Raw genomic sequence first — 22,454 nt, 5'->3', positions numbered from 1 at the left:
TAATAGCTGTCGGACCTATTCCCCATGAATTTGTTTAATCCTTTTAAAAGATTTCTCTTTTAGGTCCACAGCTCCATCAAGGTACCTTTTCTCATGGTTTCTCTGCTATTTCTGAACTTCCTTCCTCCTTTATTGTCTCCTCCGATTTGCTTCTTTCGTCCTGCTTTTCCTTGACGCCTCATCTCAATATTTCCCCCACTCTCCTGTCACTCCACATTTACATTCTGCATCACACTCCTCCAGCCTTGGCTGCCTTTTTCAAGCAAGAGCTCTACAGTCAGGAAGTTGCAGAAAGTGAAACATTCACTCTGCAGCGTGAGTTGACAAAGCCGTGATGGTTTGGTGGAATGGAGGAAGGGGCATATCCTTTTGAGGCCAAGTGACAGCATGCGCTTCATTAAGCAGGAAGGCCCACTTGTTGAGCTCTTTATCTTTGATGTAGATCTGAATAGGGTTGGAGAATACACTTGCGACTGTGGGGACCGGTAGCTTCCTAAACAGTCCATGGTAAAATCATACTCGGCAGGTGCTGTGGGATTAGTCTTTCCTTGCTTTATAGTCTGCACACCTTTCAACCTGAACTCCATCATTCCACCACAAGTTGTTCCTGAAATGCATTACACAACTTCCTAAATGTGTTCTTGTTCTGGTCTTTCTGTTGTCGTTTCCATGTTTCATCGTGTTTCGGTAGCTTGCATCAATGTCCGTGTCTAGTTTATTGAAAGAGTGCATGTGGTTATCCCCTTTTATCCATTCCAGTGTGCTGTCTCTCTTTCAAGGCCATATGCCAATGCCCGATGAAGCCAGTGGAGGTCTTTCCATTAAAATTCAGCAGGCACTAGACCCAGACTTTGTACCAATTGCCCACTCTGTTTTATGTTGACCCACACTTCCATCCTGTCACATCATCCAGCTGCCAATGTTGGGTCTTGATACACTTATCTTGTGTTCTGCAGCCCTTCCACCACAGTTCAAAACGGAACTAAAGGATGTAGGGGCCACTGAAAATGGAACAACTACGCTACGCTGTGAGCTCACCAAGGCCGCTCCAGTGGAGTGGATGAAGGAAGGAAAGAAACTAGGTCAAAGCAACAAGTACCGAATAAGAGAGGAAGAGACAGTCACAGAGTTGGTGATCCATGATTTAGACATTCAGGATGCTGGACACTACACCTGTGTCTGTGGGGACCAGAAAACAACGTCTGTCTTAACAGTTAACGGTAAAATGTGTGAAATGTGTGAAATGGAGCCAGCCAGTGAATGCATTGATAGGCAAATACTGTAGGCATATAAATAAGGGATGCAGAAATTTATTATGGTGGTAGGACTGAAAAATAAATATTTGAACTTCATCCTTTGGGCTGGTTCACACATGAGTACTTATCACTTGATTTCTGGGCAATTGATTGATTACGTTTGATGATTGGCAGATGAGTGTTTGAACTACTGATCAGCATTGTGTTGGAGAGCACTTTGGGAGACATAAGAACATAAGAAGAGCCTGCTGGATCAGGCCAGTGGCCCATCTAGTCCAGCATCCTGTTCTCACAGTGGCCAACCAGGTGCCTGGGGGAAGCCCGCAAGCAGGACCCGAGTGCAAGAACACTCTACCCTCCTGAGGCTTCCACCAACTGGTTTTCAGAAGCATGCTGCCTCTGACTAGGGTGGCAGAGCACAGCCACCATGGCTAGTAGCCATTGATAGCCCTGTCCTCCATGAATTTGTCTAATCTTCTTTTAAAGCCATCCAAGCTGGTGGCCATTACTGCATCTTGTGGGAGCAAATTCCATAGTTTAACTATGCGCTGAGTAAAGAAGTACTTCCTTTTGTCTGTCCTGAATCTTCCAACATTCAGCTTCTTTGAATGTCCACGAGTTCTAGTATTATGAGAGAGGGAGAAGAAGTTTTCTCTATCCACTTTCTCCATGCCATGCATAATTTTATACACTTCTATCATGTCTCCTCTGACCCGCCTTTTCTCTAAACTAAAAAGCCCCAAATGCTGCAACCTTTCCTCTTAAGGGAGTCGCTCCATCCCCTTGATCATTCTGGTTGCCCTCTTCTGAACCTTTTCCAACTCTATAATATCCTTTTTGAGATGAGGCGACCAGAACTGTACACAGTATTCCAAATGCGGCCGCACCATAGATTTATACAACGGCATTATGATATCGGCTGTTTTATTTTCAATACCTTTCCTAATGATCGCTAGCATGGAATTTGCCTTTTTCACAGCTGCCGCACACTGGGTCGACATTTTCATCGTGCTGTCCACTACAACCCCGAGGTCTCTCTCCTGGTCGGTCACCGCCAGTTCAGACCCCATGAGCGTATATGTGAAATTCAGATTTTTTGCTCCAATATGCATAATTTTACACTTGTTTATATTGAATTGCATTTGCCATTTTTCCGCCCATTCACTCAGTTTGGAGAGGTCTTTTTGGAGCTCTTCGCAATCCCTTTTTGTTTTAACAACCCTGAACAATTTAGTATCGTCAGCAAACTTGGCCACTTCACTGCTCACTCCTAATTCTAGGTCATTAATGAACAAGTTGAAAAGTACAGGTCCCAATACCGATCCTTGAGGGACTCCACTTTCTACAGCCCTCCATTGGGAGAACTGTCCGTTTATTCCTACTCTCTGCTTTCTGCTTCTTAACCAATTCCTTATCCACAAGAGGACCTCTCCTCTTATTCCATGACTGCTAAGCTTCCTCAGAAGCCTTTGGTGAGGTACCTTGTCAAACGCTTTTTGAAAGTCTAAGTACACTATGTCCACTGGATCACCTCTATCTATATGCTTGTTGACACTCTCAAAGAATTCTAATAGGTTACTGAGACAGGACTTTCCCTTGCAGAAGCCATGCTGGCTCTGCTTCAGCAAGGCTTGTTCTTCTATGTGCTTAGTTAATCTAGCTTTAATCATACTTTCTACCAGTTTTCCAGGGACAGAAGTTAAGCTAACTGGCCTGTAATTTCCGGGATCCCCTCTGGATCCCTTTTTGAAGATTGGCGTTACATTTGCCACTTTCCAGTCCTCAGGCACGGAGGAGGACCCGAGGGACAAGTTACATATTTTAGTTAGCAGATCAGCAATTTCACCTTTGAGTTCTTTGAGAACTCTCGGGTGGATGCCATCCGGGCCCGGTGATTTGTCAGTTTTTATATTGTCCATTAAGCTTAGAACTTCCTCTCTCGTTACCACTATTTGTCTTAGTTCCTCAGAATCCCTTCCTGCAAATGTTAGTTCAGGTTCAGGGATCTGCCCTATATCTTCCACTGTGAAGACAGATGCAAAGAATTCATTTAGCTTCTCTGCAATCTCATGATAGTGCAACCAGTGGTGTTCCATGTGGCACGGCTTGTTCACCCATGAAATCTGTTACTTAGATGTTGCAGTCTTCAAGTCATGTGCGCAGGTGTGTGATGAACCTAGCCTGTTTAATAAGTAAAATTAATACTATAAGACCAGTTTCTGGCAATTTATACTTTTCTTTGATACTTTTAGCAGGTTTTATTTTCACAGTAGCAAAACCATAAAGATTGAGGATATTTTGTATTGACATTTTTGAAAGTTGAAATTGTGTCGGTTGTTAATGAATGGCAGCTTTCAAAATATTGGAATGTGAAACTTTAAGGGAACATTTCACTTCAAATTTGATGGTGTTTGAACTAGATCTGAAACTCCCAAGGTTCTTCAGATTTAGCTCATCTCTGCTATTGCAAGTTTGTTGCTTCTCATTATAAATAACGTGTTAGGCTTATCATTTATAAATTGCAGCGTCAACATTTTTTCAATAGATTTTCACCAAATCCTATCAAGGTGTGTATACTAGGTATACAACCAGTGAATATGACTCTAGGAAGTGATTTTAGAGTACATCTCCCAGAAATGTTGGGAGAATTTTTAATACATGTCACCAAAATCTGCATTTCAGAGGTTTCAAATTCAGTAAATATTGATTGAACCTGCCACCTTCTGCATGCAAAACAGATGCTCTGCCACTGAGCTATGAATTCCTTCCCCTAAAAGATGCAAAGGATAAGGAAAGGTTAGCTGTAAGAGATGGGTTAGGTTCAGAGCTGAGACCTGGGTGTTTCTGCTGAGAAACTGAATGATGAGCCAAAATATTAAGGCAAAACAGTTGTGAGCACCTGCAGTAAAATACCTCAGGGAAGGGAGGTATTCCCTATTATCCAGCAAATATAGCTTATTTTCTTTGCCTGGGCCATAGTCATTTGTAATCCTCAGAAGTGAATGCCCGTGTTTGCAGTATGAAACATTTAAAAACACTTTTCCCCCTCCCAACGTTGATGCAAGCTAAGCATAACTCTCTCAAAGGCAACCTGCCTTCCTGACAAAAGCAAACACGTACGGAAAGAAACACCAGAAGACTAGAATACATCTCTTCTCCCTCACTGTATGGTTAATACTAAACATTCCTCATGTTGCAGTAAACTCTCTAATGTTGTGAATGATGCTTTTCTCCGCTGTGGCCAGTGATGGCCTCTTGGATTATTGCCCAGCAGTTTGTTTTGCAGCATGAAGGCTCCTCCGTGGTTGCACCCTCTCCTTCTTGTATCTGAATGTGGTGGCCAACTTTTGTCTCCATCTGCTCTTATTGACTTCACAGCCCTCAAGCCTGAATTCAAGCAACGGCTGAAGAATGAGAAGGCGGAAGAAGGTGGGACAGCCAGGTTCCGCTGTGAGGTAACGGTGGTGAAGGCCCCGGTGGAGTGGAAGAAAGATGGTGTGGCGCTTCATTCTGGTCCCAAATATGAAATCAGGCAGGACGGTGCCAACCATGAGCTGCTTATTCACAACCTGGAGCCCAAAGACAGCGGAGAGTATTCCTGCATCACTGGGGATCAAACCACATCAGCAGCACTAACAGTGAAGGGTAAGAGGAAACCTTCTTGCAGCGGTCAATGCGATAATCTGCTAATCTAGTCCTTCTTGGCCCAGCAGCTTTCTTATTCTGTACCAAATATCCACTGCTCAAAATGCAAGGCCATTTTATGAGAGAATGAATGCAGGCCTGGCTCTGTGGGCAATGGCGCATTCCAATTTAATTTTCTAAGAAAAAGAAGCAATGCATCAATTCTTAGAGAGTCAGTCAATTGACAGTCTTTTAATCAGTAATACGATGATGTGAGAGAATGCTTGTCAGTTCTTCTGAAACAATTTGTATGAGGTTTAATGTTGGAAAACATGCTTGCAAAAATGGCCAAGGAATGTGTCTGGGTGCCTGCTCCTCTGAGCACGCTCAGAGGCCTTCTTCTCCTCATTAGTGAGACTTCACATGCCCTGGGGCATTGAACGAACTGTGCAGGACAAAGCGTTCTGTTGCATGAAGACAGCAAAGGTCTCTATGCCAGATACATGTTAAATTGTAATATCCAAGAGGGTGGGATGGAATTCTGTACTGGCTTTTAAAAAAATCCAAAGTGTTATTCCATTAAACCCAACAACAGAAGGGGAAATAACAAAGAAATAATGCAATTTACTAAAAGATATTAACAATGTGATTTAAGGCAATTCTAAACAATCAAAGAACCTTTTAGCAGTGGGTGGAGAGTGGCAGAGCATTTCAGTGTAAGCAAGAAAGTGATTTTGGGAGTGGCGGGATAATCTCCTCCAGGTATCCCCCCTCCCCCACTGATTTTTGCATAGTGCTTGATGCCTTTAACTCCATGGCGGAAGAAATTCAGGATATAAATGTAAGAACATTACATTAAATGTTAGAATTAGGTACTCATGGAGAGGGGCAAGGAGCAGTGATATCACTTATGTTCCACACACTGACCACTTGGAATCCTTTTCAGTTTTCCTGTAATTTAAGAGATTAGCTCAAGTAATGCCCCTACAGGTTCAAGCCCCCTTAGCAGTCTTAAGGACTAGAAACCTTTTTTAGAAGCAGAAGATGAAGTTCTCCAGATTCTGTGTTCTGTGCCTGATACCAAATTCTGTGATCCTTCTGGAATTGTAGAATATGCATGTCCGGGCTTGTGAGATTGCATCCACCCATACATGGTAAGCACTATTGTATCACTTTAACAGTCATGGAGAATCCTGCGAACTCTAGTTTGTTGAGGCTGCTGGGACTTGTAGCTCTGTGAGGTCAGCACCCTTAACAAGTGACAGTTCCCAGGATGCTCCATGATTATTAGAGATGCATCATAGTGCTTTAAAAGTATGGTGTGGATGTGACCCATAAAACAGTTACAGAGAGCAAAGCACTGGCTGCCTCAACTTGTGGGTCACACTATAAGACTTTTGTTCCCTCATTCCGCACCCCATCTCCAATGTCTCTTTTTTTTTTTTACAATAATTTTTATTCAAATTTTCATAAAACATAGAAAACAAAATCATAAAACATTCAAAGACAAAAAACAAAACAAAACAAAAATGATTAAACAAAAAAAAATAAAATGTTGACTTCCCATTTGTCACATATCAAATCAGTTATAGGTCTACAATATATAACAATCCTGTCTCTTAAATCATATTATAAAATCACTTTCCTCCAGTAGTTATCTTAATTAATCATCAAATCTCATAAACATTACTTTATTCTTTCCACAAAAAGTCAAAGAGAGGTTTCAATTCTTTAAGAAATATATCTATCAATTTTTCTCCAAATAAACATGTCAATTAATCCATCTCGTTAATAATTATAATAATCTTATTGTCATAATCATAGTCCAAATAAACATTTCGATTAATCCATCTCATCAGAATCTGTTAGGTCCAATAATTTCAATAGCCATTATTCCATTATCCCTATTAGTTCCATCTTCCATCTTCAATAGTCCTGTTAAGTCCAGTAATTTCAGTGTCCAATCTTCCATTATCAGTATTCCATAATAATCTTGCTGTTGTAGCCATAGTCATATAATAAGAGTCTGATGGGAATTTCCTCTATCCCAAATATTTTCTTGCCATCCATTCTGAATAAGTTGCTGAAACATTGTTGTAAATTCATATCTGTGTTCTTCTTTTTTAGAAAATGCACTGGCTCATCTCTTAAGAGTTTTTCCATTGTCACATGACTGCAGTTAATTCCATAGATTTTCTCTATATCAAGCTCCATCACATCATTCCAGTCCAGAAGATTATCCAAGCCATTGATAACTTTATCTCTAATATCTTCATTAATTTCTTCAGAGATAATGTTAAATTCCAAACAGTAGATTTTATTTCTAAAATCCATAAACTCCAGATCTTTTTCCAATTCCACATTTGTTCCAATCTCCAGGGCTTGTATCTTCCCTTTATTTTTTCTTTTCTCATCTCTGATCTCATTCTCCTCTCTCACAGGGTCCCCTATTTCTTTAAACTCCTGCGTCATTTTGCTCAGTTCAATTTTCAGCTCCTTACTACCCTGTCGCAGGGTTTGTTTCGTTATCTCAATCTCATCCATTATTTTCTGAAACATAATTACTTCCAGATTCTCAGCCACTTTCTTGATTGCCATTTTTAAAACCACGAAAACAAAGCAAAACAAAAATAAAGAAGAACCACTTCTTATTTCAGCAACAATTGGGTTAATATTCCAGGCTTGATGACATCACAGTATAAACAGAGCAACCTGCCTTATCTCTCTATGTTCAAGAATGCAAAATAAATTTAGTTCCCAGCATCAAAACAGTTAGTGGCGTCGTGAAGAAGCAGATTCGTCAAAATAAAATAGACCAAAAAGAGAATAGTCCCAGACAATATAATATTCCTCGGAATAGAAATCAGGAATAGAAATCCCTCTTCTGTTTATTATCTTTAGAATGCACTTCCAGGACAGCTTTTTGCGACAGAAACAGAGATAAGCTGTTAATTTCGTGAATAACAGAGAAGAGCTATATCTCACCCAGAAGTTGTCCAAAGCCGATCAATCTGACAAATCTCCTTTTGCTGCAACAATTTAAACCAAGTAAAAAAAATAATAGAAAGAAGGGTGCTTGCCTGTTAGTCCGTTCTCTCTTTGAAGAAAAGATAAACGTATCGCTTAAGCAGATAGAGCTTGTTAGGAAGTCCGTCCGGCATTGTTGGCTGGACCTTATCTCATAAATTAATGAAATCCAGTCCTCCCAACAAAAACAGGCTTTGAGGTTGATCTCTACGTTTCTCCCTGCCCGGGAGAAATTTCATCAGTCAAAAAAAAAATGTTCTGACTGATTTATATCTGAATAAGCTTCTTTTGAGGCGGGAGCCCGTCCCAAAAGCAGGCACAAGCGAAGTCACCCTTCCCGGAAGTCCCCCATCTCCAATGTCTCATGAACACTGTGTCACTTGCAGAACTAGACATCACCATCGTTAGGGAGCTGAAGAATGCTGAGGTCTTTGAGGAAGAAGATGTGACCTTTGAGTGCAAGGTCTCCCATGACAATGCGAGGGACGTGGAGTGGAAGCTGCAGGACGTTTCTCTGCAGAGCAACGAGATGAACGAGATCTCCGTCGAAAAAGGCAGGGTCCACACACTGAGACTGAGGAAGGTTACCCAGCAAGATTCAGGCACCATCACCTTCCGGGTTGGACCATACACCTCCACGGCACAGCTGAAAGTGAAAGGTAGTGCTACTAAGAAAAATATTACAATTATGAAAAAGAAACAGATCAGTACTACTAAAAGAATTCAGAAGTCCATTAATTTTATTCTAGCAAGCACTGTGATCATGCAAGCCTGAAAATATTTCTTGTGTAACAGGCTTAAACAAAACAAACTAAAGAAAATTAACTGAATTCCAAATTTCCAAAATTAAATTATATTAAATTAAGCAACAAACTTAAACTAAAACTAAAATTGCTAAGGAAGCCAACTATTTTATATTTTGAACCTTCCATACAGATTTGAAATCTGTCTGTCTTCATTTTCATTTATTGGTGATCACTCGCGGCTGAGTAAGATTCTGTTCCATGATAAGGTCTTTAACAGTGGGTCCATAAGTGACTATAGAGGCCAATTCTGGATCCACACAGCCTCCCACAATGGGGACATCGGTTTCCAGATGGAAGATGGTCAGTCCCACTCCCACAAGTTAGCCTCTATATTACTAAAAAAAATACAATTATGAAAAAGAAACAGATCAGTACTACTGAAAGAATTGGGAGATTCTTTTTTTTTATTCTAAGAAGCATCGTGATGAGGCAAGACTGAAATTATTTCTTGTGTAACAGGTTTAAATGAAACAAACTAAGAAAAAAATTAACTAAATGCTACATTAGCTCAACTCAGTTATCACAGGAGGTCTCAACCTTACTTGCTTGAGGTGCCGTGATGCAACTTTATCATATTTTCTGCCAGTCCCTTTTAAAAAATACCTCCATATTTTGTATTTTCAGCCCCGCTTCCCACATTTAAAGAGGAGCTGGCCAACAAAGAGGCAGAAGAGGACAGCACAGCCATCCTGAAATGTGAGGTCTCCCAGCCCAATGTCCCGGCCACATGGAAGAAGGGTACCCAAGTGATTTCTCCAAGCTCCAAGTATGAAATGACACAGGAAGGAATAATACATACCCTTAAGATTTATAATTTGAAACCAGAGGACTCTGGCAAATACACCTGTGACATTGGAAACCAGAAGACCACAGCAACCATCTCTGTTGAAGGTAAGGGTTCTATTAAGCCAAAGGTTTCCATTTTCTTTACTGTCATGACCCTTTAAATCTTCCTCTTCAATTGTCTTTCATTCTAAAGCCCTATTTTTTTAAAAAATACTAGTTACTCTTCCTCACTGTGAATGTTCAGGATGTCAGAGCCCTGTGTGGCTAAGAACTCAACAGCCATAAGCTTTATAGGGTATGAATAAAAGATAAGGTACATGGGGGTCTTATGTAAAGATAATGAGGGTGATGAAAGTAAACATGAAAATGCATCTATTTCTGCCAAGCCATTGTGTCTGGTTGTGGACCAGGGTATATGAGAAGCCTCCCCTCTCTTCGACATCCTACCTCAGTCGCTTAGATCTGTGGATGAAGATTTGTTTATGCTGTGGCGGTGGAGACTTAGTGGCTCTAATGTCAACGGGGCTGGGAATCCACACTGGGTTTTAGTCCGAACTTTTGAACCTGAACTCCATCATTCCATCACTAGTTGTTCCTTAAATGCACTACACAACTTCCTAAATATGTTCCTGTTCTTGATCTTTCCATTGTCTTGTCTCCATGTTGCATCGCATTTCGGTAGCTTGCATCAATGACCATGTCTAAATTTGGTGAAAGAGTGCATGTGGTCATCAACTTTTATCATTCCAATGTGCTGTCTCTCTTTCAAGGCCATATGCCAGTGCCCGATGAAGCCAATTGAGGTCTTTCCATGAAAAATAAACAGGCACTGGACCCGAACTTTGTACCAATTGCCCACTCTGTTTTATGTTGACCCACACTTCCATCCTGTCACATCATCCAGCTGCCAATGTTGGGTCTTGATACACTTATCTTGTGTTCTGCAGCCCTTCCACCACAGTTCAAAACGGAACTAAAGGATGTAGGAGCCACTGAAAATGGAACAACTACGCTACGCTGTGAGCTCACCAAGGCCGCTCCAGCAGAGTGGATGAAGGAAGGAAAGAAACTAACGCAAAGTAACAAGTACCGAATAAGACAGGAAGAGACAGTCACAGAGTTGGTGATCCATGATTTAGACATTCAGGATGCTGGACGCTACACCTGTGTCTGTGGGGACCAGACAAGCACGGCTGTCTTAACAGTTAACGGTAAAATGTGTGAAATGGAGCCAGCCAGTGAATGCATTGATAGGTGAACAGTGTAGGCATATAAATAAGGGATGCAGAAATTTATGATGGTGAACTTCATTCTTTGGGCTGGTTCACACATGAGTACTTATCACTTGATTTCTGGGCAATTGATTGATTACGCTTGATGATTGGCAGATGAGTGTTTGAACTACTGATCAGCATTGTGTTGGAGAGCACTTTGGGAGACATGATAGTGCAGGTGGTGTTCCATTTATTTATTTATTTTATTTTATTTTATTACATTTCTAGACCGCCCTATAGCAGAAAGCTCTCAGGGTGGTGTACAACAAATAAAATCACAATTAAAATATGAGCAAGTGTGAAAAATATAACATGATAAAAATCCGAAATAGAATTGCCATGAGTTTATAAATTAAAATCCATATTAGGTTTAAAATTAAATTTAAAATGTTTAAAAAGCCTGGGCGAAAAGGTAGGTTTTTACCTGGCGCCGAAAAGATAACAAAGAAGGCGCCAGGCGTATCTCGTCTGGGAGGGCATTCCATAGTTCGGGGGCCACCACCGAGAAGGCCCTAGATCTAGTTGTTGATCTCCGGGCCTCTTTATCAGTTGGGACCCGGAGAAGGGCCTTCGACGTCGAGCGTAGTGAACGGGTAGGTACATAGCGAGAGAGGCGTTCCACCAGGTATTGCGGTCCGATGCCGTTTAGGGCTTTATAGGTAAGAACCAACACTTTGAATCTGGCCCGGAAACATATCGGTAGCCAGTGCAGCTGCGCCAGGACAGGTGTTATATGGTCAAATTTCTTTGTCCCAGTGAGAACTCTGGCCGCAGCATTTCGCACTAGCTGAAGTTTCCGAACCGTCTTCACAGGTAGCCCCACGTAGAGTGCATTACAGTAGTCCAATCTAGAGGTTACCATAGCATGGATAACTGAGGCGAGATTCTCCCTGTCCAGATAGGGTCGTAGTTGGGCTACCAGCCGAAGCTGGTAGAATGCATTCCGTGCCACCGAGGCTACCTGAGCCTCAAGTGACAGGAGCGGATCTAATAAGACCCCCAAACTACGTACCTGCTCCTTTAGGGGGAGTGTAACCCCATCTAGGGCAGGTCGAACGTCAACCATCTGGGCAGAGGGCCCTCCCACCAACAGCGTCTCAGTCTTGTTAGGATTGAGTTTCAGTTTATTAGCTCTCATCCAGCCCATTATCGCGGCCAGGCAGCGGTCTAGTACATCAACAGCCTCACCTGACGAAGATGAAAAGGAGTAGTAGAGCTGCGTATCATCAGCATATTGCTGGAAACGCACTCCAAAACTCCTGATGACCTCACCCAGCGGCTTCATATAGATATTGAAAAGCATGGGGGACAGAACTGAACCCTGCGGGACTCCATATTGGAGTACCCAGGGACTCGAGTAATGTTCCCCCAGCATCACCTTCTGGAGACGATTCCCGAGATAGGAGCAGAGCCACCGCCAAGCAGTGCCTCCCACTCCTAAATCTGTAAGTCGCTCCAGAAGGATACCATGGTCGATGGTATCAAACGCCGCTGAGAGATCAAGGAGAACCAACAGAGTTACACTCCCTCTGTCTTTCTCTCGACAGAGGTCATCATACAGGGCGACCAAGGCCGTTTCTGTACCAAACCCCAGCCGAAAGCCCGATTGAAATGGGTCCAGATAATCAGTTTCATCCAAGAGAGCCTGGAGTTGGCGAGCGACCACACGCTCTAGGACCTTGCCCAGGAATGGAACATTTGCTACCGGCCTATAGTTGTCAAAATTATCAGGGTCCAAGGAGGGTTTTTTTAGGAGCGGTCTCACCACCGCCTGTTTCAGGCAGGATGGGACCACTCCCTCTCGTAAAGAGGCATTAATCACCTCCTTGGCCCAGCCGGCTGTTCCATTCCTGCTAGCTTTTATTAGCCATGAGGGGCAAGGATCCAGAGCAGAAGTGGTCGCCCGCACCTGTCCAAGCACCTTGTCCACATCCTCGAGCTGTACCAACTGAAACTCATCCAGTAAAACAGGACAAGACTGTGCTCTGGACACCTCATTAGGATCAACTGCTACAATAATAGAGTCAAGGTCCCGGCGGATGTTCATGATCTTATCACGAAAGTGTCGCGCAAACTCATTACAGCGGGCAATTGATGGTGTTATTGCGTCTTGGGGACCAGAGTGTAAAAGTTCCCGGACAACTTTATAAAGTTCCGCTGGGCGGTTAAGAGATGACTGAATAGAGACAGCAAAGTATTGCTTCTTTGCTGCTCTCACTGCCTTCACATAGAGTTTGGTAGAGACCCTCACAAGTGCATGATTACAGCCGTCGGGAGTTCGCCTCCATTTGCACTCAAGCCGTCTCCTTTCTTGCTTCATCACTCTTAGCTCCGGGGTAAACCAGGGAGCCAATTGAGCTCTGCAATGGAGAGGGCGCACCGGGGCGATCGTGTCAACTGCCCGGGCCATTTCTGTATTCCACAGCGTGGCCAGGGTTTCGACAGGACCGTCAATTCTATCAGCCGGAAAATTCCCTAGAGCCATCAGAAAACCCTCAGGATTCATTAGTCTCCGGGGACGGACCATCTTAATTGGTCCTCTACCCTTGCAGAGGGGAGAAGACAATGTGAGTCTAAACCTTAATAGGCGGTGATCTGACCATGACAAAGGAATAGATGTAAAATTCCTCACTCTCAGATCACCATCCCCTAATCCAGAGGCAAAAATCAAGTCCAGAGTGTGCCCCGACACATGCGTAGGGCCAGTAGCAAATTGAGACAGCCCCATGGCTGTCATGGAGGTCATGAAGTCCTGAGCTGCTCCAGATAAAGCGGCCTCAGCATGAATGTTGAGATCCCCCAATACCCTCAGGATTCATTAGTCTCCGGGGACGGACCATCTTAATTGGTCCTCCACCCTTGCAGAGGGGAGAAGACAATGTGAGTCTAAACCTTAATAGGCGGTGATCTGACCATGACAAAGGAATAGATGTAAAATTCCTCACTCTCAGATCACCATCCCCTAATCCAGAGGCAAAAATCAAGTCCAGAGTGTGCCCCGACACATGCGTAGGGCCAGTAGCAAATTGAGACAGCCCCATGGCTGTCATGGAGGTCATGAAGTCCTGAGCTGCTCCAGATAAAGCGGCCTCAGCATGAATGTTGAGATCCCCCAATACCAAAAGTTTGGGGGAATGCAACAATAGATCCGAGACCACCTCTGTCAGCTCAGTTAGGGAGGCTGTTGGGCAGCAGGGTGGACGGTACACCAACAGTATTCCCAGTCTGTCTCGCTGACCCAACGTTATGTGTAGACACTCTAGACCATTAGCCACCTGGATAGGGTGCCTAACAAGAGGGATGGAACTTCTATAGACCACAGCGATTCCCCCTCCCCGACCCTCGGATCTACCCAGATGCTGAACCGAATACCCAGGTGGGTACAACTGGGAGAGATTAATACCTCCCAGATCGCTCACCCAGGTCTCGGTAATACATGCCAGATCGGCCGCCTCATCCACAATTAAATCATGGATGAGGGAAGCTTTATTATTTACCGATCTGGCATTAAGAAGCAGCAACTGGAGATCCGAGAGTTGGCTGATAGAACTACCAATAATCCTGTGGGTGTGGGGAGGACCGGAACACGTCACAGCCACCAGTTGTCTGGGGCGAGTTCCCCTTAACTGGCATGTCCTACTCACAGCGCCATACCTCCCATTACCCGTCACTACACTAATAGGGGCCCCCTTTGGTCCACCCTCCCACAACACTGTCCTCTCGCCCAGGCACATGATAAAAATAAAATAAATAATAAAACTCATGGCATATACACACAATCACACACTCACTCATACAACCCACTCATACATTCAGACAGCACAGCAGCATCCGAGGGGCTTCAGCAACCGGCAGTCCGTAGTAGCTGATGTAATAGGGGCCCAAAAGCGATGGACAGCAGGCAATGGGTCTCCCAAGCCCCCTCAGCCAGCCGGCTTATATATCCCCTCCAAAGAAGGGACAGATGGAACAGTATTAGGCACAGCTGGCTGAGTACCTGAGGCCTGGTCCTGCAAGGTGCCCACGTGCAGAGCAGGAGCCCAAGAAGGAGAGAGCAGAGATGTTGACCAAGCAGCAGCAGCAAAGCAGGCAGATGGCTCTCCCTCCCTGGGCGGTGATGGTCCTCTTCCCTTGCAGGCACTGGATCTTGTTCAACCATGAAATCTGTTACTTAGATGTTGCAGTCTTCAAGTCATGTGCGCAGGTGTGTGATGAACCTAGCCTTTTTGATAAGTAAAATTAATACTATAAAACCAGTTTCTGGCAATTTATACTTTTCTTTGATACTTTTAGCAGGTTTTATTTTCACAGTAGCAAAACCATAAAGATTGAGGATATTTAGTATTGACATTTTTGAAAGTTGAAACTGTGTAAGTTGTTAACAAATGGCAGCTTTCAAAATACTGGAATGTGAAACTTGAAGGAAAAACTTCATTTCAAATTTGATGGTGTTTGAACTAGATCTGAAACTTCCAAGGTTCTTCAGATTTAGCTCATCTCTGCTATTGCAAGTTTGTTGCTTCTCATTATAAATAACATGTTAGGCTTATCATTTATAAATTGTAGCGTCAACATATCTTGAATAGATTTTCACCAGATTTCTTATCAAGCTGTGTATACAAGGGATACAACTTCAGTGAAAATGATATGACTGTAGGAAGTGTTTTTAGGGTACATCCCATATCCCTGAAATGTTGGGAGAATTTTTAATACATGTCACCAAAATTTGCATTTGAGAGGTTTCAAATTTGAGAGATGATTTTGGTTTTTCCAAAGGCTTTTCTGTTCCAAAGAGCAGGATATTTGACATTTCAAAAAGAAGAACCAGGTGTTGCAAGTATGGCTCCCCAATTTCAATTAGTAGCCAAAGGACACATGGCACTGGAGACCTCTGACTGGTCTCCAGATATTTTGTAGAAAAATGTAGTAATGGGGTGCTTTGTATTTGAAGCAATCTGTGTGTGTGTATGTGTGTGTGCATGCTTAACCCTTTCTCTTTGGACTGTGATCCCATCGAAACTGAACCCTGCAGCTACTTTCCCATGGGTTCAGGGGAAGATGCAAACAGAATGTCTTGGGTTTTGGAGATTCTAAGCAAAAAAACACCTGTGAAAAGAAGAGTTAAGCTACTGCCTTGATGAAATTACCTTACACCTGCAGTTGTGTCATGGGGAAAAAAATGATCAAGAGACCCACCGCTCTGACCAGTTACATCTCCACTGTGGCCAGTGATGGTCTCTTGGCCTCTTGGATTATTGCCCAGCAGTTTGTTTTGCAGCATGAAGGCTTCTATTGAGTTGCACCCTCTCTTGTATCTGAACGTGGTGGCCAACATTTTGTCTCCATCTACTCTTATTGACTTCACAGCCCTCAAGCCTGAATTCAAGCAACGGCTGAGGAACGAGAAGGCAGAAGAAGGTGGGACAGCCAGGTTCCGCTGTGAGGTAACGGTGGTGAAGGCCCCGGTGGAGTGGAAGAAAGATGGTGTGGCGCTTCATTCTGGTCCCAAATATGAAATCAGGCAGGACGGTGCCAACCATGAGCTGCTTATTCACAACCTGGAGCCCAAAGACAGCGGAGAGTATTCCTGCATCACTGGGGATCAAACCACATCAGCAGCACTAACAGTGAAGGGTAAGAGGAAACCTTCTTGCAGCGGTCAATGCGATAATCTGCTAATCTAGTCCTTCTTGGCCCAGCGGCTTTCTTATTCTGTACCAAATATCCACTGCTCAAAATGCAAGGCCATTTTATGAGAGAATGAATGCAGGCCTGGCTCTGTGGGCAATGGCGCATTCCAATTTAATTTTCTAAGAAAAAGAAGCAATGCATCAATTCTTAGAGAGTCAGTCAATTGACAGTCTTTTAATCAGTAATACGATGATGCGAGAGAATGCTTGTCAGTTCTTCTGAAACAATTTGTATGAGGTTTAATGTTGGAAAACATGCTTGCAAAAATGGCCAAGGAATGTGTCTGGGTGCCTGCTCCTCTGAGCACGCTCAGAGGCCTTCTTCTCCTCATTAGTGAGACTTCACATGCCCTGGGGCATTGAACGAACTGTGCAGGACAAAGCGTTCTGTTGCATGAAGACAGCAAAGGTCTCTATGCCAGATACATGTTAAATTGTAATATCCAAGAGGGTGGGATGGAATTCTGTACTGGCTTTTAAAAAAATCCAAAGTGTTATTCCATTAAACCCAACAACAGAAGTGGAAATAACAAAGAAATAATGCAATTTACTAAAAGATATTAACAATGTGATTTAAGGCAATTCTAAACAATCAAAGAACCTTTTAGCAGTGGGTGGAGAGTGGCAGAGCATTTCAGTGTAAGCAAGAAAGTGATTTTGGGAGTGGCGGGATAATCTCCTCCAGGTATCCCCCCTCCCCCACTGATTTTTGCATAGTGCTTGATGCCTTTAACTCCATGGCGGAAGAAATTCAGGATATAAATGTAAGAACATTACATTAAATGTTAGAATTAGGTACTCATGGAGAGGGGCAAGGAGCAGTGATGGCACTTATGTTCCACACACTGACCACTTGGAATCCTTTTCAGTTTTCCTGTAATTTAAGAGATTAGCTCAAGTAATGCCCCTACAGGTTCAAGCCCCCTTAGCAGTCTTAAGGACTAGAAACCTTTTTTAGAAGCAGAAGATGAAGTTCTCCAGATTCTGTGTTCTGTGCCTGATACCAAATTCTGTGATCCTTCTGGAATTGTAGAATATGCATGTCCGGGCTTGTGAGATTGCATCCACCCATACATGGTAAGCACTATTGTATCACTTTAACAGTCATGGAGAATCCTGCGAACTCTAGTTTGTTGAGGCTGCTGGGACTTGTAGCTCTGTGAGGTCAGCACCCTTAACAAGTGACAGTTCCCAGGATGCTCCATGATTATTAGAGATGCATCATAGTGCTTTAAAAGTATGGTGTGGATGTGACCCATAAAACAGTTACAGAGAGCAAAGCACTGGCTGCCTCAACTTGTGGGTCACACTATAAGACTTTTGTTCCCTCATTCCCCACCCCATCTCCAATGTCTCATGGACACTGTGTCACTTGCAGAACTAGACATCACCATCGTTAGGGAGCTGAAGAATGCTGAGGTCTTTGAGGAAGAAGATGTGACCTTTGAGTGCAAGGTCTCCCACGACAATGCGAGGGACGTGGAGTGGAAGCTGCAGGATGTTTCTCTGCAGAGCAACGAGATGAACGAGATCTCCGTCGAAAAAGGCAGGGTCCACACACTGAGACTGAGGAAGGTTACCCAGCAAGATTCAGGCACGATCACCTTCCGGGTTGGACCATACACCTCCACGGCACAGCTGAAAGTGAAAGGTAGTGCTACTAAGAAAAATATTACAATTATGAAAAAGAAACAGATCAGTACTACTAAAAGAATTCAGAAGAGTCCATTAATTTTATTCTAACAAGCACTGTGATCATGCAAGCCTGAAAATATTTCTTGTGTAACAGATTTTCTTAGTCTGTTTTATTTAATTGAATTCCAAATTTGCAAGATTAAATTGAGCAACAAACTAAAACTGCTAAGGAAGCCAACTATGTTATATTTTGAACCTTCCATACCGATTTAAAATCTGTCTGTCTGTCTGTCTTTTTTTTTTAGCACAATTGGCTTCTAGTCACTAGTGTAATATATTGCAGTCAGAAAGTCTCACTTCCACAAGTTAGGCTCTATATTACTAAAATAAATACAATTATGAAAAAGGAACAGGTCAGTAATAGTAAAAGAATTGGGAGAAGGATTGATTCCATTTATATTATTCTAAAAAGCACTGTGATTACACAAGACTGAAAATATTTCTTGTGTAACAGATTTAAATGAAACAACCTAAGAAAAAATTAACTACATTTGCTAAACTCAGTTATCACAGGAGGTCTGGAACTTATGGCTTGAGGTGCCATGATGGAACTGGACCATATTTTCTGCCAGTCCCTTTAAAAAAAGAATCTCCATATCTTGTGTTTTCAGCCCCGCTTCCCACATTTAAAGAGGAGCTGGCCAACAAAGAGGCAGAAGAGGACAGCACAGCCATCCTGAAATGTGAGGTCTCCCAGCCCAATGTCCCGGCCACATGGAAGAAGGGTACCCAAGTGATTTCTCCAAGCTCCAAGTATGAAATGACACAGGAAGGAACAATACATACCCTTAAGATTTATAATTTGAAACCAGAGGACTCTGGCAAATACACCTGTGACATTGGAAACCAGAAGACCACAGCAACCATCTCTGTTGAAGGTAAGGGTTTTATTAAGCCAAAGGTTTCCATTTTCTTTACTGTCATGACCCTGTAAATCTTCCTTCCTAATTGTCTGTCATTTTAAAGTCCCAATTGTGTGTTGTTGTTTTTTAAAAAATACTAGTTACTCTTCCTCACTGTGAATGTTCAGGATATCAGAGCCCTGTGTGGCTAAGAACTTGACAGCCATAAGCTTTATAGTATATGAATAAAAGTTAAGGCAAATGAGGGTGTTATATAAAGATAATGAGGGTGATGAAAGTAAACATGATAATGCATCTATTTCTGCCAAGCCATTGTGTCTGGTTGTGGACCAGGGTATATGAGAAGCCTCCCCTCTCTTCGACATCCTACCTTAGTCGCTTAGATTTGTGGATGAAGATTTGTTTATGCTGTGGCGGTGGAGACTTAGTAGCTCCAATGTCAATGGGGCAGGGAACCCACTCTGGGTTTTAGTCCGAACTTTTGAACTTGAGCTGCATCGTTCCACCACAAGGTGTTCCTGAAATGCATTACACAACTTCCTAAATGTGTTCCTGTTCTTGATCTTTCCATTTTCTTGTCTCCATGGTCCATCGCTTTTCAGTACCTTGCATCAATGTCCCTGCCTAGTTTGTTGAAAGAGTGCATGTGGTTATCTCCTTTTATCATTTCAATGTGCTGTCTCTCTTTCAAGGCCATATGCCAATGCCTGATGAAGCCAATTGAGGTCTTTCCATGAAAAATAAACAGGCACTGGACCCGAACTTTGTACCAATTGCCCACTCTGTTTTATGTTGACCCACACTTCCATCCTGTCACATCATCCAGCTGCCAATGTTGGGTCTTGATACACTTATCTTGTGTTCTGCAGCCCTTCCACCACAGTTCAAAACGGAACTAAAGGATGTAGGAGCCACTGAAAATGGAACAACTACCCTACGCTGTGAGCTCACCAAGGCCGCTCCAGCGGAGTGGATGAAGGAAGGAAAGAAACTAACGCAAAGCAACAAGTACCGAATAAGACAGGAAGAGACAGTCACAGAGTTGGTGATCCATGATTTAGACATTCAGGATGCTGGACGCTACACCTGTGTCTGTGGGGACCAGACAAGCACGGCTGTCTTAACAGTTAACGGTAAAATGTGTGAAATGGAGCCAGCCAGTGAATGCATTGATAGGTGAACAGTGTATGCATATAAATAAGGGATGCAGAAATTTATGATGGTGAACTTCATTCTTTGGGCTGGTTCACACATGAGTACTTATCACTTGATTTCTGGGCAATTGATTGATTACGCTTGATGATTGGCAGATGAGTGTTTGAACTACTGATCAGCATTGTGTTGGAGAGCACTTTGGGAGACATGATAGTGCAGGTGGTGTTCCATGTGGCATGGCTTGTTCAGCCATGATATCTGTTACTTTGATGTTGCAGTCTTCAAGTCATGTGCGCAGGTGTGTGATGAACCTAGCCTGTTTGATAAGTAAAATTAATACTATAAAACCAGTTTCTGGCAATTTATACTTTTCTTTGATACTTTTAGCAGGTTTTATTTTCACAGTAGCAAAACCATAAAGATTGAGGATATTTAGTACTGACATTTTTGAAAGTTGAAATCGTGTTGGTTTCAAAATATTGGAATGTGAAACTTTAAGGGAACATTTCATTTCAAATTTGATGGTGTTTGAACTAGATCTGAAACTTCCAAGGTTCTTCAGATTTAGCTCATCTCTGCTATTGCAAGTTTGTTGCTTCTCATGATAAATAACGTGTTAGGCTTATCATATATAAATTGTAGCTTCAACATTTCTTCAATAGATTTTCACCAAATTTCCTATCAAGGTGTGTATACTAGGTACACAACTTCAGTGAAAATGATATGACTGTAGGAAGTGTTTTTAGGGTACATCCCATATCCCAGAAGTGTTTTGAGAATTTTTATTACATTACACCAAAATTTGCATTTGAGAGGTTTCAAATTCAGTAAATAGAAATTTGAGAGATGATTTTGGTTTTTCCAAAGGCTTTTCTGTTCCAAAGAGCAGGATATTTGACATTTCAAAAAGAAGAACCAGGTGTTGCAAGTATGGCTCCCCAATTTCAATTAGTAGCCAAAGGACACATGGCACTGGAGACCTCTGACTGGTCTCCAGATATTTTGTCCATTTGCACAAAAATGTAGTAATGGGGTGCTTTGTATTTGAAGCAATCTGTGTGTGTGTATGTGTGTTTGCATGCTTAACCCTTTCTCTTTGGACTGTGATCCCATTGAAATTGAATCCTGCAGCTACTTTCCTGTGGGTTCAGGGGAAGATACAAACAGAGAGAATCTTGGGTTTTGGAGATTCTGAGCATAAAAACAGCCTGTGGGAAGAAGAGTCAAGCTACGGCTCTGACCAGTTACATCTCCAATGTGGCCAGTGATGGTCTCTTGGCCTCTTGGATTATTGCCCAGCAGTTTGTTTTGCAGCATGAAGGCTCCTCCGTGGTTGCACCCTCTCCTTCTTGTATCTGAATGTGGTGGCCAACTTTTGTCTCCATCTGCTCTTATTGACTTCACAGCCCTCAAGCCTGAATTCAAGCAACGGCTGAAGAATGAGAAGGCGGAAGAAGGTGGGACAGCCAGGTTCCGCTGTGAGGTAACGGTGGTGAAGGCCCCGGTGGAGTGGAAGAAAGATGGTGCGGTGCTTCATTCTAGTCCCAAATATGAAATCAGGCAGGACGGTGCCAACCATGAGCTGCTTATTCACAACCTGGAGCCCAAAGACAGCGGAGAGTATTCCTGCATCACTGGGGATCAAACCACATCAGCAGCACTAACAGTGAAGGGTAAGAGGAAACCTTCTTGCAGCGGTCAATGCGATAATCTGCTAATCTAGTCCTTGGCCCAGCGGCTTTCTTATTCTGTACCAAATATCCACTGCTCAAAATGCAAGGCCATTTTATGAGAGAATGAATGCAGGCCTGGCTCTGTGGGCAATGGCGCATTCCAATTTAATTTTCTAAGAAAAAGAAGCAATGCATCAATTCTTAGAGAGTCAGTCAATTGACAGTCTTTTAATCAGTAATACGATGATACGAGAAAATGCTTGTCAGTTCTTCTGAAACAATTTGTATGAGGTTTAATGTTGGAAAACATGCTTGCAAAAATGGCCAAGGAATGTGTCTGGGTGCCTGCTCCTCTGAGCACGCTCAGAGGCCTTCTTCTCCTCATTAGTGGGACTTCACATGCCCTGCGGCTGAGACCTGGCAGGTGACCTGAAGATAGCAGACATCTTTATGCCAGATTATTGTTAAACTGTAATATCCAGGAGAGTGGGATGGAATTCTGTATTGATTTTTTAAAAAATCAAGTGTTATTCCATTAAAACCCAAACAACAAAAGGGAAAACAAAGAAATAATGCAATTTGCTCAAAGATATTAATAAGGTGAT

At 42.7% G+C, this 22,454-nt stretch overlaps 1 protein-coding gene across 10 annotated transcripts in view; it reads left to right on the top strand.

Moving 5' to 3' along the window:
• The window catches only part of OBSCN (obscurin, cytoskeletal calmodulin and titin-interacting RhoGEF), a 277,846-nt gene that overhangs the window by 116,775 nt on the left and 138,617 nt on the right, over positions 1 to 22,454 (top strand). For 7 of the 10 annotated variants that reach the window (XM_061585960.1, XM_061585958.1, XM_061585964.1 and 4 more), the window contains 10 exons: positions 957 to 1,220; positions 4,635 to 4,901; positions 8,294 to 8,566; positions 9,338 to 9,604; positions 10,447 to 10,710; positions 16,141 to 16,407; positions 17,842 to 18,114; positions 18,770 to 19,036; positions 19,891 to 20,154; positions 21,583 to 21,849. In XM_061585960.1, the coding sequence (XP_061441944.1) occupies positions 957 to 1,220; positions 4,635 to 4,901; positions 8,294 to 8,566; positions 9,338 to 9,604; positions 10,447 to 10,710; positions 16,141 to 16,407; positions 17,842 to 18,114; positions 18,770 to 19,036; positions 19,891 to 20,154; positions 21,583 to 21,849 (2,673 nt within the window). The remainder of the gene's footprint in view (positions 1 to 956; positions 1,221 to 4,634; positions 4,902 to 8,293; positions 8,567 to 9,337; positions 9,605 to 10,446; positions 10,711 to 16,140; positions 16,408 to 17,841; positions 18,115 to 18,769; positions 19,037 to 19,890; positions 20,155 to 21,582; positions 21,850 to 22,454) is intronic. The other 3 variants (XM_061585965.1, XM_061585962.1, XM_061585957.1) reach the window with 1 other exon arrangement.

Source organism: Rhineura floridana, chromosome 10, assembly GCF_030035675.1.
Source record: "Rhineura floridana isolate rRhiFlo1 chromosome 10, rRhiFlo1.hap2, whole genome shotgun sequence".
In the NCBI taxonomy this organism is placed as follows: Eukaryota; Metazoa; Chordata; class Lepidosauria; order Squamata; family Rhineuridae; genus Rhineura; species Rhineura floridana.
Note: the sequence above shows the minus strand (reverse complement) of the source record. Positions and strands in the feature narration are given on the sequence as shown.